Source organism: Somniosus microcephalus, chromosome 28, assembly GCF_052327205.1.
Source record: "Somniosus microcephalus isolate GS21.2 chromosome 28, FLI_Smic_1.0, whole genome shotgun sequence".
In the NCBI taxonomy this organism is placed as follows: domain Eukaryota; kingdom Metazoa; phylum Chordata; class Chondrichthyes; order Squaliformes; family Somniosidae; genus Somniosus; species Somniosus microcephalus.
The window spans coordinates 14,090,371-14,109,712 of NC_141014.1; the positions used below are offsets into that span (position 1 = coordinate 14,090,371).

At 45.4% G+C, this 19,342-nt stretch overlaps 1 protein-coding gene across 7 annotated transcripts in view; it reads left to right on the forward strand.

Annotated features, from left to right (window-relative positions):
* ccdc134 (coiled-coil domain containing 134) overlaps positions 1-19,342 on the forward strand; it is a 36,689-nt gene that overhangs the window by 16,817 nt on the left and 530 nt on the right. For 6 of the 7 annotated variants that reach the window (XM_085969488.1, XM_085969489.1, XM_085969490.1 and 3 more), the window contains exons 5-7: positions 1,497-1,678; positions 7,120-7,191; positions 18,666-18,862. In XM_085969488.1, the coding sequence (XP_085825614.1) occupies positions 1,497-1,678; positions 7,120-7,191; positions 18,666-18,827 (416 nt within the window). In that variant the 3' untranslated portion in view covers positions 18,828-18,862. The remainder of the gene's footprint in view (positions 1-1,496; positions 1,679-7,119; positions 7,192-18,665; positions 18,863-19,342) is intronic. The other variant, XM_085969494.1, reaches the window with a different exon arrangement.

Here is a 19,342-nt window from a genome sequence, read left to right on the forward strand (position 1 = left end):
AAGCCGACACTCCCAGCGCAGCACTGAGGGAGTGCTGCTCTGTTGGAGGTGCCGTCTTTCGGATGAGACATTAAACCAAGGCACCGCCTGCCCTATCAGGCTTGAGCTACTGAGGACTATTTCAATTGGAGCAGAGAAGGCTAAGACGAAATTTAGTAGAGGGTTTTAAAATTATGTAGAGTTTTGAAAGAGTGAATAGGGAAAGACTATTTCCTCTGGGAAGTCAGTGACAAGGGGTCATCAGTTTAAAATGATCACTGAGAGTGAGGGGAGAGGTTAGGAGAAACTTCTTTACACAGTGGGTTGTTGGAGTATGGAACACTTTGACACTGAGAGTGGTTGAGGGCGAGACCATTGCATCTTTTAGATAAAAATTTAAAACGGTGGAAGATACTAGATGATGGGAGAGATGAGGGCAGTGGATTTAGTTTAGGATTGCTCTATCACAGAGCTGGCATAGACACGATGGGCTGAATGGCCTCTGTGCTATAAACTTCTATGAAGGAGATGCTACAATTGGTCTAAGTACCTTGGGCGAGGGAGGGGAAAAGCAGTCAAGATCTCCACGCCTGGTCACTATCTGGTGAGATCCGCTGGGAACTCCCTCACTAACAGCATTGTGGGAGCGCCTCCACCACACGGACTCCAGCAGTTCAAGAAGACTCACCACCTTCTCGAGGGCAACTAGGGATGGGCAATACATCCCAGCCTTGCCAGTGATGCCCGCTTCCCGAGAATGAATAAAGAGAAGTTAATGGGTGTAGATAACAGCTGAGGACATGGTTAGTGATGTAAGAAAACTACTAGGCACTTGGTCTAAGCGTTAAACAAAGCTTTAATCAACTGTTTTACAACATGGAGGTCTAGTTGTGTCCTTCACTAGTTCCTGTTAAGAATATCCTGGACAAGCTGGGCCCGTGCCCGAGTATTTATACTCTCCCTGGACAGTGCCACCAGCAGGCCGCTCAGTATTATTTCATAAGTCTTTCTTTCATGAATGACTGATTCATGTCAATTAGGTTCTGCTGGTTCTCTACAGTTGATTAACCCACAAACACCATCTAAAAGAGAAAGAAAGACTTTCATTTATATAGCACCTTTCACAACGTCCCAAAGCACTTAACAGCTAATGAAGTACTTTTGAAATGTAGTCACTGTTGTAAGACGGTAGAAGCAGCAATGTGATAATGACCAAATAATCTGTTTTAGTGATGTTGGTTGAGGGATAAATATTGGCACCAGGACACCGGGGATAATTCCCTTGCTCTTCTTCAAAATAGTGCCATGAAATCTTTTATGTCCATACCATACCCCAGCCTGTCAGCACTTTCAGGAGGGGGTGGAAAAGCACAGAAATGGGGTATAATATGTGGAATTTGGATGCCAGTATAATTGTACTTCCAAGCTGGAACATTTCATCCCTTTGATGTATCTGTCTCTGACTGGTATGAATAAGCTTTCCATCAGTAATGTGCCAATCCTGCTTTGCTTTTCAGCCTATTCCCACATTGTTGAAAACACAGCCTTCTTTGGGGATGTGGTGCTGCGTTTTCCGAAGATTGTCCACCATTACTTTGATCGCAACTCCAATTGGAACAACTTAATCCGATGGGGAATCAGTTTCTGTAACCAAACGGGAGTTTTCAATGGAGGGCCACACACGCAGCTTCTAAATCTGGTGAGAGAGATGAGGGTTTGAAGGCTTTCTTTATCTTCAATGTATAGAACTATTGGCATTGGTTTAAAACTTACGGACTTGGAGACTGGTGTTGAGTGTTTGGATACAGATTCAGGAAGTCTGTAACTCCCTGTAAGACGGGTTCACAGTCTCATCCCACCAATCCGAGGCAGAGACAACTGGCAGCTCCTAGTGGGCAGCTATAGAAACATAGAAGATAGGAGCAGGAGTAGGCCATTCGGCCCCTCGAGCCTGCTTCGCCATTCAGTGAGATCATGGCTGATCATCCAAATTCAGTACCCTGTCCCTGCCTCCTCCCTTGATCCCTTTAGCCTTAAGAAATATATAAATCAAATCAAATCAAATCAACTTTTATTGTCATTGTTAGTGCACAAGTGCAGTACAACGAAATGTAGGCTTGCGGCTCCCGAGAGTGTACAATTTGGATTAGGACACTTAAACATTTCAACATACATTTGTACATATATATTAGCATAAATATGACCATAATAAAGTGCATCGGCAGATGTGCAGGCTTTAGTGTTTATTTGTGGAGTTCAGTAGGATGACAGCCCTGGGAAAGAAGCTGTTCCTAAATCTGGTCGTACGGGTGCGAATGCATCTGTAGCGTCTTCCAGATGGTAGGAGGGCGAACAGACTGTGGCTGGGGTGGGTAGGGTCTTTGATGATGGTCCGTGCCCTCCGTAGGCAGCGTTTCTGATATATATGTTCTATGGTCGGTAGCCGGGTGCCGGTAATGCGTTGGGCAGTTTTGACTACCCGCTGCAGGTAGAGAATTCCACAGGTTCACCACTCTCTGGGTGAAGAAATTCCTCCTCATCTCAGTCCTAAATGGCTTACCCCTTATCCTTAGACTGTGGCCCCTGGTTCTGGACTCCCCCGACATCGGGAACATCCTTCCTGCATCTAGTCTGTCTATAGAGTGGCATTGGCAGATGTCTGAGAGTAATTCAGCTGGCTAACTGCTCTGCTGTGAAGTGATGTGCTACATCGAGTCTGCAGCACTGAAACAGGCCATTTGGCCCAACTGGTGTGTGCTGGTGTTTATGCTCCACACAGGCCTCTTCGCACCCCTGTTCATCTAACCCTATCAGCATATCCCTCTATTCCTTTCTCACTCGTGTTTATCTAGCCTCCCCTTAAATGCATTTATGCTATTTGCCTCCACTCTTTGTGGTAGCGAGTTCCACATTCTAACCACTCTCTGGGTAAAGACGTTTCTCCTGAATTCCCTATTGGATTTATTAGTGACTATCTTATATGGCCCCTTGTTTTTGGTATCCCCCACAAGTGGAAACATCTTCTCTATGTCTATCCTTGTAACGTGACCAAGGTTGGGAACTAAATATTCCAGGATACTTAACTTTTAGAAAAGATAGGCAAAATGGAAAAGGAGGAGGGGTAGCCCTGATAATAAAGGATGGGATAAAGACAGTAGAGAGAAAGGATCTTAGCTCCGAAAATCAAGAAGTACAATCAGTTTGGGTGGAGCTAAGAAACAGCAAGGGGCAGAAAACATTGGTGGGAGTTGTTTACAGGCCCCCAAACAGTAGTTGTAATGTAGGGCAGACTATAAATCAGGAAATTAGAGGCGCATGTAACAAGGGTAATACAGTAATCATGGGGGACTTTAATCTACATATAGACTGGGCAAACCAAATTTGCAGTAATAGTGTTGAGGACGAATTCATAGAATGTGTACAAGATAGTTTTCTAGATCAGCATGTTGAGGAACCAACTAGGGAACAGGCTATTTTAGATCTAGTATTGTGCAACGAGAAAGGGTTAATTAATAACCTTGTAGTAAAGGGGCTGTCATGAATCTTATCATTCATGAAGAAATGACTCATGAAGTAACACTGGGCGGCCAGCTGGTGGCGCCGTCCAAGGAGTATAAATCCTCGGGCGTGGGCCCAGCTTGCTCGGGATGTTTTTGTAACCAGGAACTAGTGATGTAACTAGAATCTCATGGTTGTGAAACAGTTGATTAAAGCCTTGTTTTATACTCAAACCACGTGCTCAGTAGTCTTTTTACATCAGGGGCCTTTAGGGAAGAGTGATCATAATATGATAGAATTTTATATTGAGTTTGAAAGTGATTTAGTGAAATCCAAGACTAGGGTCTTCAATCTAAACAAAGCAAACTACGTAGGTATGAGGGGCGAGTTGGCTAAGGTAGATTGGGAAACTGCATTAAAAGGTATGACCGTAGACAAGCAATGGCTAGCATTTAAAGAACTATTACATAATTTACAACAAATATACATTCCTTTATGGCACAAAAACCCCACAGGAAAAAGAGTAGTAAGCCTGAGGACTGGGAGGATTTTAGAATTCAGCAAAGGAGGACCAAGAAATTGATAAGGAAAGAGAAAAAAGAATGAGAGTAAATTAGCAAGAGACATAAAAACATTGTAAACGTTTCGATAGGTATGTAAATAGGAAGAGATTAATGAAAGTAAACGTGGGCCCATTAGAGGCAGAGACATGAGAAATTATAATGGGCAATAAGGAAATGGCAGAGACATTAAATAAATACTTTGTATCTGTCATTACGGTAGAAGACACAAAAAAAATTCCTGAAATAACAGGGAATCAAGAGTCTAGAGAGAAGGAGGAACTTAAAGAAATCAGTATAAGTAAAGACATAGCACTGGAGAAATTAATGGGACTAAGTGGCGACAAATCCCCTGGACCTGACGACCTGCATCCTAGGGTTTTAAAAGAGGGAGCTGCAGAGATAGTGGATGTACTGGTATTAATCTTCCAGAATTCCCGAGATTCTAGAACAGTCCCCAAGGATTGGAAGGTAACAAACATAACTCCACTATTTAAAAAAGGAGGAAGAGAAAAAACAGGGAACTATAGGCCAGTTAGCCAGACATCAGTAGTAGGCAAGATGCTAGAATCTATTATTAGGGACGTGGTAACAGGGCACTTAGAAAATCATAATATGATTAGGCAGAGTCAACATGGTTTTATGAAAGGGAAATCGTGTTTGACAAATCTGTTAGAGTTTTTTGAAGATGTAACTAGTAGGATGGATAAAGGGGAACCAGTGGATGTGGTGCATTTGGATTTTCAAGAAGCATTTGATAAGGTGCCACATGAGGTTATTACACAAAATGAGGACACATGGGATTGGGGGTAATATATTAGCATGGATTGAGGGTTGGTTAATGGACAGAAAACAGACAGTAGGAATAAGCGGGACTTTTTCAGGATGGCAGGTTGTAACTAGCGGGGCACCGCAAGGATCAGTGCTTGGGCCTCAGCTATTGACAATCTATATTAATGACTTAGATGAAGGGAATGAGTGTAACGTATCCAAGTTTGCTGATGATACAAAGTTAGGTGGGAAATTAAGTTGTGAGGAGGATGCAAAGAGGCTGCAGAGAGTTATAGACAGGTTGACTGAGTGGGCAAGAACATGGCGAATGGAATACAATGTGGGGAAGTGTGAAGTTATCCACTTTGGTAGGAAAAACAAAAAAGCAGAATATTTTTTGAATGGTGAGAGACTGGGAATGTTTGTACTCAGAGGGACCTGGGTGTCCTTGTACATGAATCACAGAAAGTTAATATGCAGATACAGCAAACAATTAGGAAAGCAAATGGTATGTTAGCTTTTGTTACAAAGGGATTAGAGTTTAAGAGTAAAGAAGTCTTATTACAATTATACAGGGCATTGTTGAGGCCACACCTGGAGTACTGTGCACAGTTCTGATCTCCTTACCTAAGGAAATTCATACTTGCCTTTGAGGGAGTGCAACGAAGGTTCACTAGACTGGTTCCTGGGATGAGGGGATTGCCCTATGAGGAGAGATTGAGTACACTAGGCCTATATTCCATAGAGTTTAGAAGAATGAGAGGTGATCTCATTGAAACATATAAAATTCTTAAGGGGCTTGACAGGGTTAATGCTGGGAAAATGTTTCCCCTTGGCTGGGGAATCTAGGACACGGGGTCACAGTCTCAGAATAAGGGGTCGGCCATTTAGGACTGAGATGAGGAGAAATTTCTTCACTCAAAGGGTTGTGAATCTTTGGAATTCTCTACCCCAGAGAGTTGTGGATGCTCAGTCATTGTATATTCAAGACAGAGGTCGATAAATTTTTGGGAACAAAAGGAATTAAGGGATATAGGGATAGTGCAGGAAGGTGGAGTTGAGGTAGAAGATCAGCCATGATCTTGTTGAATGGCAGAGCGGGCTTAAAGGGCCAAGTGGCCTGCTCCAGCTCCTATGTCTTATGTTCTTATGTAAACCCCTTCATAATCTTAAAGACCTCGATCAATCACCCCTCTGCCTTCTCTTTAGAGAACAGAGCCCCAGCCTGTTCAGGCTTTCCTGATAGTTATAACCTCTCAATTCTGATATCATCCTTGTAAATCTTTTTTGCACCTTCTCCAGTGCTTCAAATCTCTTTTTATAATATGGAGACCAGAATGGTGCAGAACCAGAGCTGAGAGGATATACTTATCAGGAAAGGCTGAACAGGCTGGGGCTTTTTTCTCTAGAAAAGAGAAGGCTGAGGGGTGACCTAACAGGTGTTTAAAATTATGAAGAGATTTGATGGGGTAGATGTAGAGAAGATGTTTCCACTTGTGAGGGAGACCAAAACTAGAGGCCATAAATATAAGGTCACCGCTAATAAATCCAATAAGGAATTCAGGAGAAACTTCTTTGCAGAGAGTGGTGAGACTGTGGAACTCACTACCACACAGAGTAGTTGAGGCGAATAGCATAGAGATGCATTTAAGGGGAAGCTAGATAAACACGAGGGAGAAAGGAACAGTAGGATGTGCTGATAGATTAGATGAAGAGGGGTGGGAGGAGGCTTGTGTGGAGCATAAACACTGGCACGGACCAGCTCGGCCAAATGGCCAGTTTCTGAGCTGTACATTCTATGTAGTTCTGATGACAGGTCATTGACCTGAAACGTTAACTCTGTTTCTTTCTCCACAGATGCTGCCTGACCTGCTGAGTGTTTTATTTGAGATTTCCAGCATCCGCAGTATTTTACTTTTGTTGGACTGTGCGCCGTCTATTGGCCCAACAGAGAACTGACTGAGATAATCGTAGCGGCGTCTGACGAGTTTGAGTGTCAGGCAGAGATTTTTTTTTTTTAATTGCTGGATATCAGTCATTAAACAGGCAAATGCTGGGAATGCACAGCAGGTTGGCCAGCATCTGAAAGAGAAAGATAGGCTTAAGTGATGAAATTCTGAGGTTATATATTTCTGATGAAAAATCTTTCAGATAGATGCTTGCTATCTCTTTCCAGCATTTATTTGTTTTTAAGTTCCAGGCAGGTCAGAGACTCAAGCCCTTGTTTATTGTGATGTTAACAGTTTAATATGCAGAATGGAAAGCGCTGAATTTACATTACGCCTTGTGTTTTTATTCCATTGCCCAACAGATGGCGCAGGAGCTTGGGATCAGTGAAAAATCTCCAGACTATAAAAATCCATTTAAAAATGAGAATGAAGATGTAAGTACTAACTTTCCGTTTCCTTTCAATCGTTGATTTTTTCTTCTTGTTTTTCTGCTGTGTGCTTGTCGAGATATTTCCAGTCATTCGGTAAAGCACTTCAAGTTTGGCTAGCTACACCTGCTCCCAGGTTTCTAACACTGCCAACATGTGGTGCACATAAGCAGTGCGGGTTGATTTGCCCCACTTGTGCTCCATTCTGGTGAAGCATTTAGCCTCTGCTTTCATTTTAAACTATTAGTTAGAAAATATAAAATCTTTAAAAAATTCTCTTTTTTTTTAAGTTTGGTATGGTAACCACGGTAGTGTCAGCTGTGGCTCGGGGCAGCACCCTCGCCTCTGAGTCAGAAGGTCGTGGGTTCAAGCCCCACTCCAGGGACTTGAGCACAAAAATCTAGGCTGACACTCCAGTGCAGTGCTGAGGGAGTGCTGCACTGTCGGAGGTGCCGTCTTACGGATGAGACGTTAAACCGAGGCCCCGTCTGCTCTCTCAGGTGGACGTATAAGATCCCATGGCACTATTTCGAAGAAGAGCAGGAGCGTTCTCCCCAGTGTCCTGGCCAATATTTATCCCTCAACTAACAACAAAAACAGTTTATCTGGCCATTATCGCATTGCTGTTTGTGGGAGCTTGCTGTGCGCAAATTGGCTGCCCCGTTTCCCACATTACAACAGTGACTACACTTCAAAAAGTCCTTCATTGGCTGTAAAGCTCTTTGGGACATCTGGTGGTCGTGAAAGGCGCTATAGAAATGCAAGACTTTCTTTTTATGGTAACCTGGTAGCTAATTCATTTTTTTAAAATATAGTTTTATTATTCAAAGTGCTCGACACCTTTTAAAAAGGTGCTACGCTGTCTGTTGTGACTTTGCGATGGGTATTTCATGGTGCGGTTTCTGATGTTTGGCATATGGTTCTACATCAGTCACGTTATTCTCGAGTTTGAGGGAGTGCTGCATGATCAGAAATGTTCTTCAAATGAGATCTTAATCCAAGTCTGCCTGTTCCAGCAGTTTAGTTGGACATTGAATAGCACCATGTGATCTTTAAAGAAGAGCATGGAGAGCTGCTGCTGTCCTGGCCCACATTCTGCCCTCAACCAATACCACCAAAGAAACAGATTAATTTTTGACATGTCATTGCTGTCTGTGGGCTTTCGCAGGTCACATAGTGGTGAGAATGTGGAACTCGCACAGGGAGTAGTTGAGGCGAACAGCATAGATGCATCTAAGGGGAAGCTAGGTAAGTACATGTGGGAGAAAGGAATCGAAGGATATGCTGATAGGATGAGATGAAGTAAATAGAGCTGGAGGAGGCCTGTGTGGAGCATAAACGTCGGCAAGACCGGTTGGGCCAAAGGGCCCGTTTCTGTGCTGCAAATTCTATGGCAGCCAAGTAACTGAGATATGGACAGTGAAAGGTGGTGTCCAGCCTGTGCCCCTCTTACACAGATTGTATAGTGCCCGTGTATACTAGAATATCAGCAGGGGTCAGTTCTGTGTTTGGGTGTTTATCTGTGTGTGTGGATGTGGGGTACAGATTCACAAATCACTGAAAGTAGTGACACAGGTTAACAAGGCCATAAAAAATGTAAACCATGCACTGGGGTTCATTTCTAGAGTTACAGGGGGCGATCTTGCCAGCCCTGGGGAGGCGGGACTGCTGGGAAAATGGCAGAATTTGGGGGCGGGTGCCCAACCCACCTCCATGCCATCTTACCAGGAGGTGGGTAGCTAACGGGCAGATAAGAGGATTATCCCCATTTTGCCCACACAAGTGTGGGCTTCCCGAAGGCTCCGAACCCCACCAGGGTCACCGAGGCGAGTAGTGTGTCTGCGGGGGTCGGAGGGGTCCAAAAGTGTGCTGTGGAGGTAAGTGATGGGTGCAAGTGTGGAGAGGTGTGTATCTGAGGTAAGTGGAAAGTGTTAGAAAAAGTGTACTTACCTATGTTTCTTCCTGCAGACTTCAGTCGGTGGGTATGCGGAGAGTCTTGCGGTAGAGATGACAGATGGCTGTTGCATTCTCCAATGCAACAACCATCTAATTTCTGCAAAAGAAAGAGGTTTGATGAGGTCTTGAATTCAAGAACTCACCATACTACAGAGAATGTCTGTTTGGCAGCTTCACAGAGCTGTCAAACATTGACAATTCATCTGTCAATTTTTGACAGATGAAACGTCATACGTTGACGTCCTCTGCAACCGGCTTTCCCTTAATTGGCCTGCTGAGCCCGCTGGGCGGGCTTAACAAGGTCAATCAAGAGAAAATAGCATGGAAAATGTCCCAAGATGCTTTTATAGAGGCGATAAAGGATATAGAGGCACTGGAGCGGGCCCAAAAAAGATTTACAAGGATGATACTAGAACTGGGAGGTTATAACTATCAAGAAAGCCTGAACCGGCTGGGGCTCTTTTCCCTTGAAAAGAGAAGGCTTGAGGGGTTGACCTAAGAGAGGTCTTTAAAATAATGAAGGGGTTTGATAGGGTAGATGTAGAAAAGATGCTTCCACTGTGTGGGGGAGTCCAACACTAGGGGTCATAAATATAAAATAGTCACTAATGAATCCAATGATGAATTCAGGGGAAGTTAGATAAGTACATGAGGGAGAAAGGAATGGAGGGATATGTTGACAGGGTGGGAGGAGGCTCATGTGGAGCATGAACAGCGGCTTCGAACAGTTGGGCTTAGTAGCCTGTTTCTGTGCTGTAAATTCTATGTAATTCTATGCAAAATAGCTGTTGTGGTTGCATACGTAATGACAGCCATTGCACTTTAAAGTCATTTGTTGTATATGAAGTACTCTGGGACTTTTCAGAGAGATGTGAAAGGGCACTATGTAAGCGCAAGTCTTTTTCAGTGGCGTAACTGAAATAAAGTAAAATTGAATTTTCTGCCTTTGGGGTTTGGGAATGATGTGGAGAGCTAAATTTAGGTTGAGAAATATTAAAAATGTACAAATAAAACTGGTGTCAGATTCACGAGCAACCGGTCAGGGAGACAAATTTAGACGGAGAAATGATTAGAAATATAAATTAACGGTAAATAATATATGCAAGTTTGAGAAAAAAGATGCATCAGGTAAAGTCTTGGAGCTTTTTAAAGTGGAGATGAAACCTGTCACAAGTAGGTTGTTCATCAATAATGGCTTCTAACCTTCTGGAAAGCTTTGCCTAGCTGTAAGCATCTAATTGGATGAAGCACTCGTGTTTAGTAGTAATCAATCATGTTATTAGAACATAAGAAATAGGAGCAGGAGTCGGCCATACGGCCCCTTGAGCCTGCTGTGCCATTCAATAAGATCATGGCTGATCCTCGACCTCAACACTTTCCCGCCCGATCTCCATATCCCTTGATTCCCCTCGAGTCCAAAAATCTATCTCAGCCTTGAATATACTCCACGACTCAGCACCCACAGCCCTCTGGGGCAGAGAATTCCAAAGATTCACAACCCTCTGAGTGAAGAAATTCCTCCTCATCTCAGTCTTAAATGGCCGACCCCTTATCCTGAGACTATGCCCCCTAGTTCTGGACTCTCCAGCCAGGGGAAACAACCTCTCAGCATCTACCCTGTCAATCCCGCTCAGAATCTTGTCTGTTTCAATGAGATCACCTCTCATTCTTCTAAACTCCAGAGAGTATTGGCCCATTCTACACAATCTCTCATCATAGGACAGCCCTCTCATCCCAGGAATCAATCTAGTGAACCTTCATTGCACCGCCTCCAAGGCCTGTATGTCCTTTCTCTGATAAGGAGACTAAAACTGTGCGCAGTACTCCAGGTGTGGTCTCACCAAAGCCCTGTACAATTGTAGTAAGACTTCCTTACTCTTGTGCTCCAACACCCTTGCAATAAAGGCCAACATGCCATTTCCCTTCCTAATTGCTTGCTGTACCTGCATGCTAACTCTCTGTGTTTCCTGTACGAGGACACCCAAATCTCTCTGAACACCAACATTTAATAGTTTCTCACCATTTAATAATATTCTGTTTTTCTATTCTTCCTACCAAAGTGAATAACCTCACATTTCCCTACATGATACTCCATCTGCCACCTTACTGCCCACTCACTCAGTCTATCTATATTCCTTTGCAGACTCTTTGGCCCCGATTTTCCCCGAGCCGTTGGGCGGGGTTTCAGGCGTGTGGGCGGGGGGGGGAAAATCCCGAATTTGGAGGTCCCGACACCATCCCGCCCAAAACCCCGCCCCACGCAACTTTCAGGGGCGGCGGGTACCTGCCCCGCACTGGGACCCGCCGAAACCAGGCGGGAAGGGATTAGTGCCAATTAACTGCCTGTTAACAGGTAGTTAACAGGCAGTTTTTAGCCTAATCCCTATTTTGAGGGGTTTCGTGTGGGATTCCCGACGGCTCCAAACCACGCCAGGTTGAGCAGGCGGGCCGTCGGGTTGAAGGAGTTGGAGGGGTCACGATGTCAGTGCTCAGGTGAGTGATGGGTGCATGAGTGCAAAGGTGTGTTTGGTGTGTCTAAAGTGTGTAAAGAACTTTTACTTACCTGTACTTACCTTAACAGCCTTTCTTCCTGTAGCTGTCGGGAGCCCATCACTCAGCCGGCACTTAAAGCTAAACGGCTGCGATCTGTGAAAAGTGACAGCCTGCAGCTTTGAGTGTCGGTGAGAGTTAAGAACATAAGAAGTAGGAGCAGGAGTAGGCCATACGGCCCCTCGGGCCTGCTCCGCCATTCAATAGGATCATGGCTGATCCGAACCTAGACTCACGTCCACTTCCCTGCCCTCTCCCCGTAACCCCTAATTCCCTTATCTGCTAGGAAAATGTCTATCTCCATTTTAAATGTATTTAATGTTGCAGCTTCCACAGCTCTCTGGGGTAGCAAATTCCATAGATTTACTACCCTCTGAGTGAAGAAGTTTCTCCTCATCTCAGTTTGGAAAGGGCAGCCCCTTATTCTAAGATTATGCCCCCTAGCTCCAGTCTCACCCATCAGCGGAAACATCCTCACCGCATCCACCCGATCAAGCCCCCTCACAGTCTTACATGTTTCGATAAGATCGCCTCTCATTCTTCTGAACTCCAATGAGTAGAGTCCCAACCTACTCAACCTTTCCTCATACGTCAACCCCCTCATCTCTGGAATCAACCGAGTGAACCTTCTCTGAACCGCCTCGAGAGCAAGTATATCTTTTCTTAAATATGGAAACCAAAACTGCACGCAGTATTCCAGGTGTGGCCTCACCAATACCCTGTATAACTGCAGCAAGACTTCCCTGTTTTTATACTCCATCCCCCTTGCAATAAAAGCTATCTGAGTTCTATCTGAGTCTGTGCAGAAGGACTCATGTTAGAACTCAGACTGTCAGTGTTTCACAGCTTCAAACAGCTGTGAAGCACTGATATTTCATCTGTCAAGAAATCTTGACAGATGAAATTGCAGTCTGTGACGTCACCTGTTGCCGGGTGGTCCTTAATTGGCCTGCTGAGCCCGCTGGGCGGGCTCAACAAGGTCAATCAAGGGAAAATCACGCGGATTGGCCGGACGTCGATGTAGGCGGGTCAAAACCCCGAAAGTTGAAGTCCCGCCTTCTTCCCGACAGGTTCGGGAAAATCGACCCCTTTGTGTTCTCCTCACAGCTTACTGTCCCACCTAACTTTGTATCATCAGCAAACTTGGATACACTACGCTCGGTCCCTTCATCTAGGTCACTAATATAGATTGTAAATAGCTGAGGCCCCAGCACTGATCCTTACGGCACCCCACCAGTTATAGCCTGCCAACCTGAAAAAGACCTGTTTATCCCTAATAACAACAGAAAACGCTGGAAAAGCTCAGCAGGTCAGGCAACATCCGTAGAGAGAGAAACAGAGCCAACGCCTCAGGTCGAAACCCTTCTTCAGAAGGGTTTATCCCTGCTCTCTGTTTTCTGTCCGTTAACCAATCCTCTATCCATGCTACTATATTACCCCCAACCCCATGAGCCCTTACCTTGTGTAATAACCTTTTATGTGGCGCCTTATCGAATGCCTTTTGGAAATCCAAATATACTACATCCACTGGTTCCCCTTTATCCTGCTAGTTACATCCTCAAAAAACTCTAATAAATTTGTCAAACACGATTTCCCTTTCATAAAACCATGTTGACTCTGCCTGATCATGTTATGATTTTCTAAGTGTCCTGGTACCACTTCCTTAACAATGGATTCCAGCATTTTCCCGACGACTGATGTCTGGCTAACTGGCCTGTAGTTCCCGGTTTTCTCTCTCCCTCCTTTCTTGAATGGCGGTATTACATTTGCGACCTTCCAGTCCGCTGGGACCGTTCTAGAATCTAGGGAATTTTGGTAGATCAAAACCAATGCATCCACTATCTCTGCAGCCTCCTCTTTTAGAACCTTAATTATTAGAAAAGGATGCTACACTATGGACCAACCAGATCACTGTAAAAAAGACACTCACCCGCGCACAATTTTTTTTAAATAATAGAGGTTTAATATTTTCTCCCATTCCTCTTGCATGTTGCTGTGTACTTGCTATGGCCACGGCAGACAGGCTTTCCTCCCCCCCTCTATTTTCTCCCCCCTACCACACCATTCACCGTTGTGTATCCTTCTTTGGCCAGGTGTGTGCTGGGAGAGTGTGAACATAATCCACTGCCAGCAGCAGCACCTCAATCAATCAGCATGACGCCCAATTTCAGTGGGGTGAATCTGACATTTTCCCCTCTTCCTTGTGCTGCTCTGTCTAGCTGCCCACTTGAGAACTGATAAAGTTCAACATGCAGTAAGTCTAAAAAAAAAGAAAAGAAATTCTTGCATTTATTTAGCGCCTTTCACGACCAGAGGATGTCCCAAAGCACTTTACAGACAATGAAGTCACAGAAACCCAGTGTTGAGTCTGTGTTTTCCAAATGTAGTTATGCTGAATAACTGGACACAGACAACAGAATACTTAAACAGGTCTTTAGTAATTGAGGGTCAGGGCTGAACTGAAATACAAACTGCTCCACAGGGTTTATATACCGGTGTGGTCACCACCGGTACTACAATATACAGGAGCCATCAGAAAGTAGTTCATCACCTTAAGGTAGTCTCTTAAGGTGGTACAGGTTACATACACTACAATTCCTCCCCTTTTAGCTTAACAGTGTACACCCCAATTTAAACATAACATGGATAACATATATACAACTTTCATACAAAACTGTTCAAAGATTCAGTCTCTGAGGAGGCCTCCTGATCCGGGCCGGATAACGCCTTTCAGGGGTCTCTGGTTCTCGTTGCTGGGGTGACTCATCCACTTGATCTCTTATGGATTGAACATCATCATGTACATTCGAGTCTGAGGTAGATGCTACAGGCTCAATAACTTCTTCAACTGGTGTCTCTGCCGTAGACATGGGGTCGACCCTTGTTCTCGATTCCACAAGTTGGTCAGCATGACGTCGTATTACGTTCTCACCAACGTCTACCGTGTACATCAAGGGTCCTTGTCGGGCACGAATTGTTCCGGATTGCCATTTATCATTCCTATAGTCCCTGGCCAACACTGGTTGTCCTATTTCGAAACTCCGAGTGCCCTTGTTATTTACGTGCTGGAATTGTTTGTTTTCAACTTCCCTACGCACATTGGGTTTTAACAAATCCAATTGGGACCGCAACCTCCTGTTATAGAACATTATGGCAGGGCTTTGATTTGTCACTGCATGCGTGGCGTTTCGATATACCATCAGGAAATTGTCCACCTTGTGTTGTAGTGGAATATGGTCTTCGCTCATGGCCTTTATCGCCTTTTTGAACGTTTGTACAAATCTCTCGGCCAACCCATTTGTAGCCGGATGATATGGGGCAGATGTATAGTGTTTCACCCCATTCTTCTTCATGAATTTCTGGAATTCTTCTGACACGAACTGTGGTCCGTTGTCTGAACATATTTGTTCCGGCAGCCCATTCCTTGCAAATATGGTTCTTAGAACTGCGATCGTCTTTTCAGAGGTAGTGGTCGACATCTTAATCACTTCTGGCCATTTAGAATGTGCGTCTACTGCTATCAAAAACATGGAATCCATGAATGGACCTGCAAAGTCGATATGTACACGTTGCCATGGGGTTGAAGGCCATTCCCACGGATGCAGCGGTGCAATTGGAGGTGCATTTTGAACTTTTTGGCACCCTGAGCAGCTTTTAGACAGATCCTCTATTTGTCGATACCTGGCCACCACACATAAGCCCTAGCAAGGCCTTTCATCTTGACTCCCCCCAGATGACCTTCATGCAGTTCCTTCAGAACTCTCTCCCTTAATTTAGGAGGAATAATCACCCTTGTTCCATACATCAATGTTCCTTGACAGACGGACAGCTGCTCTCGTCTGGCTGAGAATGCCGGTAACAGTGGTTCGCCATGTGTTGGCCATCCCTTCACTGTCAAATCGTAGACCCGAGACAGTGTCAGGTCGTTTCTGGTCTCTCTCTCAATACTCGCATTGGTGACTGGTAAGCATTCGATGATGGTCGAGTGAAATATCTCGACAGGGTCAACTGCCGGTGCCTCTTCTGCTGTAGGTAGTGGCAGGCGCAACAGCCCATCAGCATTACCATGTTGCTTTGTACCTTTGAATTCGATATCATATTGATGTGCCCCTAGGAAAAGGGACCATCTCTGAAGCCTCTGCGCCGTCATAACCGGAACACCCTTCTTAGGGTTAAAGATGGAAACCAACGGCTGGTGATCTGTCAGCAGCGTAAACCTTTGGCCTTGCAGGTAATGGTTAAATTTCTTAACTCCCCACACGAGGCTGAGAGCCTCCCTATCTATCTGAGCATAGTTGCACTCAGCGGAGGTCAATGATCTGGATGCGAATGCGACTGGCCTTTCCAAGCCATTTGGCAACTTATGTGAGAGCACTGCCCCGATACCATATGGAGAAGCATCACAAGCTAAACGAATAGGCAGCGTTGGGTTAAAGTGAGCCAACACTTCCTTAGAGGTGATCAGTGCCTTGCTTTTTTGAAAAGCCCGCTTACAGTCCTCGCTCCACTTCCATGGTACTCCCATTTGCAAAAGAGTGTTCAGCGGGTGTAACACCGTGGATAAATTTGGAAGAAACTTGTGGTAATAGTTAATCAACCCAAGGAACGACCTCAACTGGGATACATTTTCCGGAGCGGGAGCTTTCACAACAGCTTCGATCTTGTCAGGTGACTTATGAAGCCCCTCCTGGTCAATGACGTGACCGCAGTACAAGATTCGCTTCTGAAAGAACTCACATTTCTGGCGATTAACTCTGAGTCCATATTCTTTCAATCTGGTGAGCACCTGCTCCAAATTCGCGAGGTGTTCCTTATCATCATCTCCTGTAATCAGAATGTCGTCCAGGTAGCATTGTGTGCTTGGAATTCCCTGTAATACCTGCTCCATGGCCCTTTGCCAAATCGCTGGAGCCGATGCCACTCCAAAAACCAGTCTATTATACCGATATAAGCCCTTATGTGTGTTGATCGTGAGATACTGGCGTGACGCTTCATCAACTTCCATCTGTAAGTACGCCTGCGCCAGGTCTATCTTGGTGAAGTGTTTCCCGCCAGACAGCGAAGCGAAGATATCCTCAATCCGCGGAAGCGGATATTGCACCGTGTGAAGAACCGGATTAACAGTGATCTTGAAATCGCCACAGATGCGAACCTTCCCAGGTTCCCCCCGGCTTGTTGCTCAACGAACGCTTCATGGCGGGAACAATGGGCGTGGCCCATTCGCTCCAGTCCACCTTTGACAGTACTCCTGAACGTTCTAGCCCTTCCAGCTCTGCTTCCACAGCAGGTCGTATCGCATAAGGTACCGGTCTGGCTTTGAAAAATTTGGGGTTTGCATGTTCTTCAACCTTGATGTTTGCCGTAATTCCTTTCAGTGTTCCCAGTCCCTCTTGGAACACCTCCTTAGCATCGTCCAATATTTTGGACAGTCGTTTAGGTTTGACATCGTCCTCTTTACAGGAATCTACAGTTAGTGCTTGTAAGGAATGCCAGTCCATATTTATTCTCCGGATCCATTCCCGTCCCAGTAGTGGTGGACCTCCCTCAGGTAACACATACAAGTCCATTCCCTGACTTTCTTTACCATTGTAGACCACCTTTACCTTTATCTTTCCGATGGGGTATACTCTTTGCCCCGTGTATGTTTTCAGTACAATCTCCGTATCCCTCAGGGGAATGTGTGAGGATAACCTTTTGTACTCTTGCTTATTCATGACCGTCAATGCCGATCCAGTGTCCAATTCCATCTTCACTTGGACTCCTGCTATCCGAAGCATGACCCAGATAGTTTGGTGGTCTGCTGTGTTACCCACATTATGTATTTTTAGACAACCCAGTTCCTTACTGCTGGAGTCTGAATCCGTCTTTTGTTCATCCGAACTGTTCTCTGTCACCTTGTGTACTTTCTTGTACTTCTCCTGCGGCGACTTTTTGTTGCTGGTCTTCTTTCCTGACCGGCATACTTTCGCTATGTGACCAAGTCTGCCACATTTCCTGCATTCTTTATCTTTGAACCAGCACTGGTTCTGATCATGTGTTGTCCTTCCGCAACGATAACACTTTACTGCACCCAATGCCATTTCATTGGTGCTGAATTCCGATGGCCTTTGCTGCATTTCTGCAGTGCCTCGTGCTGCTGCCTCGTGCGATGCTGCAATGCTGAAAGCTTTGTCCAGCGTAAGATCCTTTTCCTCTAGCAGTCGCTTCTGGGTTCCTTCCTTTAGTAGCCCACACACGAACTTATCTCTCAGAGCGTCTGCTAGTCCTGTACTGAACTGACAGTACTTTGATAACTTGCGCAGTTCGATTAAGAATTCAGCGTTGCTTTCCTCTTTAAGCTGAATTCTTTTGTAAAATTTAAATCGTTCCGCTATCAGCAGCGGCGTGGGGTTTAAATGCTCTTGCAGGATAGTAACAATCTCAGCGAAACTCTTTCCTACCGGTTTATCTGGTGTTACAAGGTGCCTTAATAACCCGTATGTCTTCGCACCCATCGAGTTTAATATGGTTAGTGCTTTCTTATCCGCCAGTACCTCATTCGCTGTACAGTAAACTTCACGCATTCCACATAAGTGGCCCAATCTTCTACATCGCTATCAAAAGCAGTGATGTTACCCGTTTTTGGCATCTTGTTGAGTTTCCTTTATTTTATTTATTTTTCCAAAATGGCGGCTTCCCGCGCTTGGCGGCTTTTCCCGCGCTTATCTTCTTCTCCCGCCGACTAAAATGGCGATTACCGCGCTGTTGCCGTTCTCGCCTCCCAGCGGTCCTTATTTCCCCCGACGCTGCTGCTCTTGTTCCCCGCCGCTCCCGCGGTCCTCGTGGACATTAACGCTTTTCTGGCTGCTGCGCGTCTCTGCCCGATTGCAGTCCGGCCCTTTTCACCGGCTGCGGTCGTGTTCTCCGCCCTTTTCTTCGGTTTCCCTCCCCTTCTCCCACTGACAACTCGGCCGACTTTCTCTCCGTGTCGCTAGATCGGGCTTACCCGCCGCTGTCGTAGAAGGGATGATCACTGCCTGTTGCTGATGGTGGACTTCATGGCCAGCAAATCCAAACCGGGTTCTCGATGCCTCCCATGCGATGCGGTGCTCAGCAGGATGATGAGGGCGGCAGCCCCTTTTCGACGCCCGTTCTGAGGACGAAGCTTCCTTGGATGCAAAACTGCCGCTAGGTACGATCAGACTCGTCGCCACTGTTGAGTCTGTGTTTTCCAAATGTAGTTATGCTGAATAACTGGACACAGACAACAGAATACTTAAACAGGTCTTTAGTAATTGAGGGTCAGGGCTGAACTGAAATACAAACTGCTCCACAGGGTTTATATACCGGTGTGGTCACCACCGGTACTACAATATACAGGAGCCATCAGAAAGTAGTTCATCACCTTAAGGTAGTCCAGGTTACATACACTACACCCAGAAACCCCACAGTGCAGATAGAGGCCATTTCGGCCCATCGAGTCTGCACCGACACATATCCCACCCGATCCCCGTAACCCCTACACCAACACATATCCCACCCTATCCCCGTAACCCCACGTATTTAATCCCCCTAACACTAAGGGTCAATTTATCATAGCCAATCAACCTAACCCGCACATCTTTGGGAGGAAACCGGAGCACCCGGAGGAAACCCACGCAAACACGGGGAG